Here is an 11742-nt window from a genome sequence, read left to right on the forward strand (position 1 = left end):
AAAAAGGTCATAAGGGATTCGACCCCTTCCAACTTATTAAATTTTTATACGGGACCTATCAGTCTTAATTCCTTTTTAATTCTTTTTTATTTTAAAAATATAACTACTTACCTCTAATTCAACATTGAACATGCATACACGCATAACTCTCCTTTTTTAAGCATGCACGCAAATTTTAACAGCAAATGAGCGGCCCAATAAATTAGCCAGAACACAAAATATTTGCATGCAGTGATTGACCAATATTTACTTCAATTCATTCTAGACTTCCACCAGATCTCCAGAAGCATCTTCCTGAATCGGCATCATCATTCACCTCCACAAGGTTACTGTCTAATTTTTGCATCTTCTCCCGACAGTCACATTCACAGACTTGATATTCATATATATAATCTATCACATATTTCTTCTTCATTATGAGGAAAATATATTTCTAGCATGTTTATGTTCAGATGGATTAATCTCAGTTCAAACACATTGATTGTAGCAGTCCTTAGTTTTTTGCTTATTTTGCACAAGAGATTATTGGTTTCCAATCTTTAAAAGCATTTACGATTTATAAAACTAAATCCAATCTTTAAGTACTTCTTTAAGTACTTCATTAATAAAGAATAATATTTTTATGCTAATTAAAGATTAATAGTGAAAATAAAGAGTACATTTAGTCGTAAGATGCGATCATGTAGTCGTAGGATCATCAAAAAAGTGAATACTGCAGGATCCACTTGTGGCTGTTTGAACTATTTTTGGATCAGAACTTTGCATCCAACACAAAAAAACTCATGAAATTTTCATATTTTGCATTCTTTACCCATGTTATTCTCTTTATTTATCCTTTTTCATATTTTGCATTCTTTACCCATGTTATTCTCTTTATTTATCCTCAAATTGCTGGAAACATGTTGTGAAGTGATCTTAGAAGAGCTATGACTTCGAACATTAATCAATCAGGCAATTTTTGTTGGTTCTATGCTACAACTATAAAAGTCATCTACAATAGATTTGTTTTTTGTTCTTGACTGGCCTGGTGGAAAAATAATCTTAAACTTGTTTTAATTGTTTTATTTATTTAATTATTAGATATTTTAGATATTTAACAATAGATTAATTATTAGAGAAAAATATTATTTTAAAATTGTTTAGTAGTGGGTAGTGGAGTAAATTATGGACATGTAATTTACCCATTAATTTAATTAGTATTGGTTAGTTTTGGTTGTAGTTAGTTTTAATATGTTTGTAAAGCCTATATAATGGCTAGTTTACCTTGAGTTTTAGAATAAGAAAATAGCAGTACAAGTTCTCTGCAAAATGTAGGTGTCTTCTTTTTTCTCTAAGTTTTTTTTCAACATGGTATCAAAGCCTCATGATCTAGGGCTTTGTGAGATTTTTTAAAATATACAACTCTATATATATATGTTAAATATTTATTTATCATATTTAATGGCATCAAAAAATTTCTCCATTTATATTTAATGATGTATCAAGAAAAAAGTCTACAAGAGAGAAACATGTAAAGAAGAAAGAAAAGCATGATAAAAAAATCAAGGAGAAAATTGAGCACTGAAAATAATGAGAAAGATATAATGGTACAAGTGGTTGTGACTTGTGAAAGAAATTTTATTTTAGAAGTGTGGGTGATTAAATTCACCAAAAGAAGTGTTTCATAAGTTTAAGATTATGGGGTGAATGTTGGAAAAATAATCTTTAACTTGTTTTAATTGTTTTATTTATTTAATTATTAGATATTTTAGATATTTAGCAATAGCTTAATTATTAGAGAAAAATATTATTTTAGAATTGTTTAGTAGTGGGGTAGTGGAGTTGTGGAGTAAATTATGGTCATGTAATTTACCTATTAATTAGTAGTGGTTAGTTTTGGTTGTAGTTAGTTTTAATATGTTTGTAAAGCCTATATAATGGCTAGTTTATCTTGAGTTTTAAAATAAGAAAAATAGCAGTACAAGTTCTCTGCAGGTGTCTTTTTTTTCTCTAAGTTTTTTCAACATGGCCTTCTTATTAGATCGCAATCGTATATCTTTTTTATCGGAGAAAAAATCATTGTATAGTTATGTGTATCTGAAAAGCTAGTGATGGACGAATTTTCATTTGGAGTTTGTTGAACAAATATATGTGCTTTACAATTTTCTCTTGTGATACGATGATATTTGACTTCCCACTGTTCTTCACGCTTATCAAATCTTCTAAAACCTTCGTTGTTGCATATAAAAGTTTTTTTATCAAGCTACCATCAGTCGGAACTTATAAAATGAATACTTGCGGATTGCAAAATCTTTTCTCAGTACAAAATTCTTATAAAATTCATATACAATCTCATCATTAGAAATTCCATACCATATGGTATGTAGCGAATTGATACTTTGATGTTCTTTTTCATCATCGAAACAGCCTTGAGCTTCATCCGAATCAAATCCATTCGAATCGTATCCAATTTGAGGTTTTTCAAAATCTACCAATTATCATTAAGATCAATTTTCTCGATAGTTTGAAAATCGAGTTAAGCTTTATAATAATGCTCCAACGGTGACTCGTCCATTATTCTACAATCAGCAAAAAAAGATGTATAAGATTAAGATGATGTCTGCATGTTTACATGGTAGATTGTGTTCAACCCCAAATCTTACGTGTAAAAGTAAGGAGTGATATTTTTTTAAATAAATACAAAAAAATAAAGACCGAAACGACAACGTATTAGTTTAGTTGCCTCAGGGAATTCCCTGAGGTTATCTAAAAGCCCTTTAACTTCTTCTTAAGATATCATTATACAATTGATTTTTTCATTTGATGATGTCACTACTAGATGACTAACTGAGTTGTATCACATTAATGATGTCAAAAGTCAATTGTACAGTGGTGTATCATATTAGAAATATCCTTTGTTTTTATTTTGACAAAAAATATTTATAAATTGTTGAAAACGTGGAAAATCCTGAACTTACTGTAATCTTGATTTATAGGATCAGAAACACAAGTCTCATTCCCGGGCCAGCCATCGGTCAATATATGCAAGTTGGGCATATAATAGGTAGATCAGTCTTGGTATTGGTCCTGAAAATAGTTGCTCAGTTCTGACCAAAAATATAAGAATGCATGTAATTGTGAATTTACTTGAAATAAATGAGTTTCAACTAGCCTATTTATTGGAATATCTAACTGGTCCAGCAATGAAACCATATCTGATAACTCGGTTTCTTCCCAGATCTTCTCCTTTCTCACACGCGTTGGGACCCAACTTCCGTAGCGGTTGGGGTGTGGTTAACCTGCTAAGTAGGGGTCTCTGCAAAACAGAACCGGAGGGGGAGTTGTATCCCCCGACAACTCCGGTGTGAGAGTAAGAAATGAGCTTTCTTGAAGAAGAAGAGGGAATGAGCTATTCAAAATATATGTGAGGGTGTGTGTATAGGTGTGTAGCAGTCAAATATTTTTCAACCCCTAAAACCCTCTTTTTGGGGCCTTTTATAGGTCCCAAGATTTAGGATTTTGGGGTTTGTACCTCTTCATCCTAGCCTTTGATCATTCTTGGTTGGTGATTGGTTGGACGGTTCAGATGGACTGTGTGGTCAGGTGTCCTTTCTCCATCAGAGTTGTCTTGGGATGTTTATCAATGGACGGCTGAGATGCCATTGTTCCATTTTGGGTAACATGAGACAGTTGACTCTTTTGTCCTGTGCCACGTGGCACCGGGGACCACCCCGGCTTGGGCCTGAGGTGTTATCTCTCTTGGGCCTCTGTTCTTTTATTTGGGCATGGTTACTTCTGGTCTATCATTTGCCTCCCACTCCCTTATGCGGGTTTTCCCGGATGGGGGAGTAGTTGTCTTGGAAAAATTTTCACTCCTTTGATTTGTGGCCCCTGACCCCGGGATATTGTTGGGATACAAGTCCCCGTGGTTGTGTTTGGGTAGGTCCTTTGGTTCTTGGTACTTGGAAAATTTTTGACATTTTTCCTTTGATTTGTGGCCCCTAAGCCCGGGGTGTTGTTGGGTAGAAGTCCCCGGGGTTGTGTTTGGGTAGGCCCTTTGGTTCTTGGCACTTGGAAAAATTTTGTCATTTTTCTTTTGATTTGTGGCCCCTAACCCCGGGGTGTTGTTAGGTACAAGTTCCCGGGGTTGTGTTTGGGTAGGCCCTTTGGTTCTTGGTACATGGAAAAATTTTGTCATTTTTCCTTTGATTTGTGACCCCTGACCCCGGGATGTTGTTGGGATACACGTCCCCAGGGTTGTGTTTGGGTAGGCCTTTAGTTCTTGGCACTTGAAATTTTTTTGTCATTTTTCCTTTGATTTGTGGCCCCTAACCCCGGGGTGTTGTTGGGTACAAGTCCCCGGGGTTGTGTTTGGGGTAGGCCCTGGGTGCAGATGTGACAGGTGGGTAGTACTTTAGCGCTTTTCCTGGAGTGTCAGGCGACGGTTGAGCTTCTTGTACGAATATATGTATAAGTATATGTATATGCACGAAACGTTGCAGTTTTCCCCCCTTTTCTCCTCAAAAGCCGCGCCTGTTAAATAATTATAGCGATGTAATCATTAACTGCAGCGGTTATTTTCTGGACGCTCACGATTGTGCCACGTGTCTTCGATCAACGGACCGGATTGTGAGGCAGTTGAGTGGGTTACCTCTCCCTCTGTGCCTATAAATACTCCGCCTCTCTCATTTCTTTTCTCTTTACGCAACTGCAAACACAAGAATTATCTGCCATTTTTCTTCAAGTCGAATTTGGGAGCTCTTTTGTTTTTTGAAGCCGCTCTATTCTCCTGCTTTCTTGTAAGTTTCCAATCTTTTCTTCGTTCTATTATTTGTTTATTCGTGATTGTTTAGCGAATACTTGTAGTCTGTGTTTTTAGAATGCATGCGTGCCCAAGTATCTGAATCAGTTTATTTTTGTAGTGTCAAGTTTTGGTGAGTCACACAGGTTGTTTGTTGTTTAGATTTATAGCTTTTATTTATGAAGAAATAGTTGATGTTTGTAGTGAATCTGGGTTTGCGTTTTGGTATGCACATATGTGCGAATAGGGGTTTTAATCTATGCAAAACTGGGTTGGTTCTTTGCTTTTATGACTTTTCATAACATGTGTTATAGGCGCATATATGTATGTATAGGTTGTATGATGTACTTTGGTATTTAATTTTGGGGTTAACTGTTTCTGAGTAGCATTTGTGTTTCTTTCTTGTTCTTTTTTCTTTTCTTTCCGGAATGGCATAGACTCCGGGGTTATATGGTTAGGAGGGGTAGAAGGAAACGGTTAGCTAACCTGAAACGTAGACCTGACCGTCCCCACTTTGGATTTCCCGAACATTCTTCGAGTGACTCTTGCCCGGAACCAGAAAATATGTCTCCCCGTCGCCAAGCTGTAATTGAGGAATTGCCTACCTTCTTATTAAACCCCGGGCAGACCTTGGGTAGGAGAGACGGGTCCTGGATAGACATAGACCATTACTTTGTTCAGACCCGTGAGAATAGTCCTCCCCATGATTACTACTTTAGGGACCTTACTACTTCTTATAGGCCCAGGGGCATAAAGCCTTATGATGGGGCCTGGATGGATCAACTTTTCTATAATGCTCCCGGGACTAGGTATGTTCCAGCTCCCCGTCATCCCGACCTCTCTGAGTATACATTTCAGCAGATAGATGACCTGGTGAAGGCCGTTTTTCACTTCGGGGATGATATGGAGTGGAGGTGACCCGAGCCTCACGAGACGGTTTATCACCGCCCTGTTGGCGGTTGGGTAGGAATTCCTTTAGAGCATCTGCGTAGCATGAGGCCCAACCTTCATCAGTTTACCAAGTCTCTGTGTCGTGATGTGCTCCAAATTCTGTTAAGCGGGTTTCCTGGTTCCTGGCCTGCTGCCATGTAAAGAAGTATCTTCCCACGTTTAAGCTTTTCCACTACCTTTTTAAGATTAAGAAGTCCACCTTGCCTCCCCTTTTTGAGTTTACCTTTAATATAGATGGTTGTGGGCTCCCTTCCGATGCGAAAAATGCTCCCGTCTTTATGTTGAACTCGCTTCGGGGCTGGCACCAGGAGTTCATCTTCGTCCGGGGCTGGGACCCGGAGTTTATGCCTTTGTACAAAACTGTTTTGAAAAATAACAGGTTCCCGTCCGAGCGGCTCGGTGGAGATGCCCTGGTGAAGATGTATGACTTTGTGGTTGCTCTTGGTTCCCAGTGGACCCGGGATACCTTTTTAGATAATCAAACATTGTTTAATATTGGCTGTAAGTGTTTTACATTAGTAGTTTTTCCTTTGTCCTTTTCTTGATGTATATTTTTGCCCTTTTCCTCTTTATAATTGTTGTTCCTTGTGTAGGCCTTCCCTTCCTTAATCCTTTCCATTACGCTATGTCGCAACAATTCAAAGATTTGGCCTGAGGGTTCAAGAAGATTGGTGGCACCGTTTAATTGGACTCGTGGAAGAAAGCAGCTGGTGGAGGTAGTGGTTTTCAGACCCGGGATGCTGGTTCCTCGGGAAATAGTGTAAGGCAAAGTGCTCTGGTGGTTACTACACCTGCTGTCCCGGAGCCTGAGGAGGTTGAGGTAGTTGAGCTGGAAGAGGTGAAGGTTGGATCGTTGAATTCTCGTAAAAGGAAGGCTGCAGAAGAGGATGCTGGTGGTTCCGGAACTCTCCAGCGTAGGAGCATTTCTGGGTCGGGTCCTTCTGAGGAGGAGAGCCAGAAGTTGGTGGAGGAGGATGCGCTGAAGAATCTCTTAGCCCGGATGACTCTAGATGATCGCCGGAATGAGATGTTTGACAACTATGCCACCCCTGCTGACTTCGACTACTATGCCACGGAGGATCTGGATACCTTCCTTAATCATCTTGTTCGGGATGTTTTGGAGGTAAGACTGTTCCCTTGTCATTTTCTTTCCTGCCCTTGTGTTAGTACTTAGTCATTTTATTTCCAGGTCAATGCTCAGATCAGCGGCTGTTCCACCATTCTCCACAACTTCCGCATAAGGGAGGCCAAGAATAAGGCTGCGCTGAAGGAGCTAACTAAGGAGAAGGAAAGCTTCACCAAGTACCGGGAGGTGAAGGAAGAGGAGTCTCGAGAACATAAAAAAGTTGTTGCTGAGTCGGTGAAGTCTCGAGAAGCTGCAGAGCAGTTGGTTGGATCCCTCCGGGCAGAGGTGGAGAACTTAAAAAGGGAGCTTGCTGCTAGGCCCCGGGAAGAGGAGGTGTTGGAGTCTTTCAGGGGTACCTCTGCTTACTACGAGGAGCTCAACAACAAGATCTTTGAGAAGGTCAACATCTGCTGGGACATTGCTTTTGCTTATCTGGCTAAGAATCCGAGTGGTGATGTGGACGGATTCATAGAGCTGTACCTCGCCGAAGAGCTCCGCCGTGAAGAAGTTAGAGCCGCTGAGGCGGGTACTTCCGGGACACAGCCGCCTTCGCCTCCCGAAGAGGGCCGCGAGAAGACTCCTCCTCCTCCCGAGAACTGAAGAATGAAGACCCAGGCCTTGTGCCTTGTAATTTATTTTTCATAACTTGCAGTTATTTCAGACTTAGACCTTGTAGCTTTTAGAATTTGCTACTTGGTTTCCGTATGACTTTGATTTGGATTTGTCCCGGGGCTTGGTTTGCATCGGGAATGCATGTAAATATATTTCCCTTTCGTATTTGGTTTTGCTTTCTTTTATCGAAATTTTTCTAAGTACACGTGGTTTGTGTAACGGTCCCCGGGCAGGGGTTTTTAAGATTTTAACTGAATAAAATTTTCTAAGTACACATGGTTTGTGTAACGGTCCCCGGGCAGGGGTTTTTTAAAATTTTAACTGAATAAACTTTTCTAAGTACACATGGGTTGTGTAATGGTCCTCGGGAGGGGTTTTTTCTAAATTTAAACTGAATAAAATTTTCTAAGTACAAATGGTTTGTGTAACGGTCCCCGGGCAGGGGTTTTTAAAATCTTAACTGAATAAAATTTTCTAAGTACACATGGGTTGTGTAATGGTCCCCGAGCAGGGTTTTTTTTTAAATTTTAACTGGTTATATCCCGAAAAGGCGTCCATAAAGCTGAGCATGGTGTGGCCCGAAGTTGCGTCGATTAGCTGATCAATGTTTGGGAGGGGATAGGAATCTTTGGGACATGCAGCGTTGAGGCTTGTGTAGTCGACACACATTCTTCACTTTCCATTCGGTTTCTTGACTAGCACCACATTGGCGAGCCAATCGGGATACTTGATTTCGCAGATGATGTCGGCCCTGAGTAGCTTCTCTATTTCTTCATCTATTGCTTGCTATCGTTCGGGGGCAAGTTTCTCATTTTCTGTTTGATCGATTTTTTCCTCGGGTCTACGTCCAGACTGTGCATTGCCACGGACTGATCGATCCCCGACATATCTTCCAGTGCCCATGCGAATACATCTGCATATTCCCTTAACAACGAGATGAGCTCTTCCTGGAAGGATGTCTCTAGGCCTTTTCCAATTTTCAACTTCCGGGTGGAGTTCCCGGGGTCCAATTTTATCTCCACCGTCTGGGCAGCAGGTTCTACCTTGGTTTTCTCTCTTATTTCCACAAATTTTTGTATCCGGGCATTAGCGTTGGCTACGCTTTATCCCGAATCCTCTATCATGTTGACGTCCAACTTTAGCCTTTTGCTGAAATGTTCACGATGCTTCTTGCGGCTTTGGCCTTTGGGTAAGGCCATTGCCTTATTTCTGTTTTCTGGATTAGTTTCGGCCATGACCAGCGCATGTCCGTAGCATTTTCCCGAAGTGCCCCGGTCCCCCCTAAGTTCTCCGATGCCTCCCGGGGTGGGAAACTTCAGCTTCAAGTGAATTGTAGATGGGATGGCCCGAAGTTTGGTGATGGTGGGTCTTCCCAGAATCATGTTATAAGAGGATGTAGCATTTATCACGTAGAACTTCATAATATGAGAAACTTGTCGGGGCGCGGAACCAAAGACCATGGGGAGGCATATTACCCCGCGGATCGGGATCATATTATTCCCGAATCCATAGAGAGGGTCTTCGAGGCATGGATCCATACAGAGGTGTCCCAACTTCATCCTGTTAAGGGTATGCTCGAAAACAACGTTAGTTGAGGAACCACTATCAACCAAAATTCTTTGTACCTCATTGTCGGCAATGTCGAGAGTCACCATCAGGGCTTGGTTATGCTCGGGATCCAGGCCTTCATAATCGGCATTGGAGAAATATATGCGCTCATCTTCAGCAGGTTGGATCATCAGGACATCATTACCCTCATCTGGACTCCGGGGTGGGGAGGAGGTTCCTCCGAAAATCATGTTGACCACGTGTTTCCCGCCACCAGAGGGCTTATCTCTGTCATCAAGTCTTCTTTGTAGGTACTGGTTCATGTTGTTCTTTTTGATCTGATCTTCAATGAAAATTTTGAAAGAGAAGCAGTTCTCCGTGGTGTGGCCATGATCTTCGTGGTACCCGCAATGTTTGTCTCAGGCCCTGTTCCCGGGGGGTGTCAACAACGGCTTCGGGGGGTAATAAAAGGGCTTTCCCTTGACTTCTCTCAAGATGTCGGCCCGGGGCCGGTTGAGTGGAGTCCATTTGGGCTCTAGCTTTGGTTCTCTTTTGGGATTGGGCTTCCTTTCAATCTTCTGTGGTCTGAAGTAGTCGTCTCGGGGTGGGGTCCCCCGGGACTGCTACACATAATTGGTCTGTTTATCTGTCATGTGTCTCTTTTCTTTTCCGTAGGCGCGGCAGTGTTCCGGGGACTCATCATCATCCCGGATCCGCCTGTTTATCTTCATCGAGGTGAGGAAGTCATTTTCTTTGATAAACTTTGAAGCCATCGCATAAACTGAGATGAGGCTTTGGGGCTCCCTATAGATTAGGTGCTTCACGTAGCCTTCACATGAAACCGGGTGGAGATTACGCCGGAAAATATTCACAGCTTCCTTCTCCTCAAGGTTGGAGAGCTGGTTGACTGATTCTTGAAACCTTTTGATGAATTCTGGAAGGGTTTCTCTACTTCTTTGTTGAATGGTTTCCAAGTGGCAAATCTGGAGCTCGTTCATAAGGTTCGCCCTGAACCTCTTGAGAAATATCTCCCGGAAGTCCTTCCAAGAGTCGATGCTCCGGGAGGAGATTCGACTGAACCATTTCTGTGCCCCTCCCTTTAGTGTTGAAGCGAAGAAACGACATTTGGTGAGGTCATTGTAATCATATATGTTTGAGATCTGTTCAAAGTAGTTGAGATGTTCTTTAGGGTCGGCAAGCCCGTCAAAAGAGTCAAAGTTGAAGTGCTTGAGTGCTGGTTCCCTGGGGGTGGATTCCAGCTTTCTGGTGAAGGGCGTGGCCACCGCCCCGACTTCCACATCTCCTTCCACCTTTCTTTTGAGATCCCGGAGAACCCGGGCCATTTGCTCCTGCTTAGATTCCTTTTCGGGTTCGGAATCCGAAGAGACATGGATTCGGCGTGCCTTCTTCTTTAGTTTGGCTTCCTCCTCTTGGACTCTATTTTCAATGTTGGCTTTGGCCTTGGCTTCTTCCTCCTTTCGGATGCGGTCCCGGAGCATGGCCCTCTTGATCTCGTCTCGGGCGTCCTTTGATGGCCTCTTAGTTTTGCCAATTCGATCCAAGACTGAGCCCCGGGATTCTTCCGAGTGCTCTTCCTGGTCCTCAGGACGGGTTTCAGGAGCCTTGTTCTTTTCCTTCCACAGGTCCATAGCCACTTGAATCTGCTCCAGGGTCATATTTCCCCAAGGGTTTGTAGTGGTTTCAGCATACTTGTGGGCTGCTTTCTCTATGGTCAACCTCTGGTCTCCGGGCTGAAGCAAAGATGAAGCACGAGCTCTGGGGGGGCTCTTCATCTATATCTTCCATCTCGCCATCCCTGAATGGTTCCGGAGATCGAGGTTTTGCTTTTTCTCGTGGTCATTAGTTTCAGAACAGATTATGGGTGACGGTACCAGGATGTGTGACTGTTCTAGAGAAAAAAATAAGAAAAGTAAGCTATAACGAGAGTGCGGGTTTTGGTTCTTACCAGGGAGAGGGTTTCTTTGGTTTTGTAGCCGTGTAATGTAGCTGGAGATGACACCACACCACCGGAGGTTCAGCCCCTCCTTCTAGCGCCAATGATAACTCGGTTTATTCCCAGGTCTTCTTCTTTCTCACACGCGCTGGGACCCAATTTTTGTAGCGGTTGGGGTGTGGTTAACCTGCTAAGTAGGGGTCTCTGCAAAACAGAACCGGAGGGGGGGTTGTATCCCGCGGCAACTCCGGTATGAGAGTAAGAAATGAGCTTTCTTGAAGAAGAAGAAGAAGAAGAAGAAGAAGAGGGAAGAAGGAGCTATTCAAAATGTATGTGAGGGTGTGTGTATAGGTGTGTAGCAGTCAAATGTTTTTCAACCCCTAAAACCCTCTTTTTGGGGCCTTTTATAGGTCCCAAGATTTAGGGATTTTGGTGTTTGTACCTCTTCATCCTGGTCTTTGATCATTTTTGGTTGGTGATTGGTTGGACGGTTCAGATGGACTGTGTGGTCAGGTGTCCTTTCTCCATCAGAGTTGTCTTGGGATGTTTACCAATGGACGGCTGAGATGCCATTGTTCCATTTTGGGTAACATGAGACAGTTGACTCTTTTGTCCTGTGTCATGTGGCACCGGGGAACATCCCGGCTTGGGCCTGGGGTGTTATCTCTCTTGGGACTCTGTTCTTTTATTTGGGTCTGGTTACTTCTGGCCTATCAATATCTTTCTGAATATGAAAGTAAGCACTTGTCCTCTTTATAAAGTCACAAAGTT

At 42.1% G+C, this 11742-nt stretch overlaps 1 protein-coding gene across 1 annotated transcript; it reads right to left on the bottom strand.

Annotated features, from left to right (window-relative positions):
- Positions 1-8572: 8572 nt before the first annotated feature.
- LOC141660456 (uncharacterized) lies at positions 8573-9340 on the bottom strand. The gene has a single exon (XM_074467442.1). It carries the CDS (start codon positions 9338-9340, stop codon positions 8573-8575), a length of 768 nt encoding a protein of 255 aa, XP_074323543.1.
- Positions 9341-11742: the final 2402 nt, after the last annotated feature.

The sequence above is a fragment of the Apium graveolens genome, chromosome 5 (genome assembly GCF_009905375.1).
Source record: "Apium graveolens cultivar Ventura chromosome 5, ASM990537v1, whole genome shotgun sequence".
In the NCBI taxonomy this organism is placed as follows: Eukaryota; Viridiplantae; Streptophyta; class Magnoliopsida; order Apiales; family Apiaceae; genus Apium; species Apium graveolens.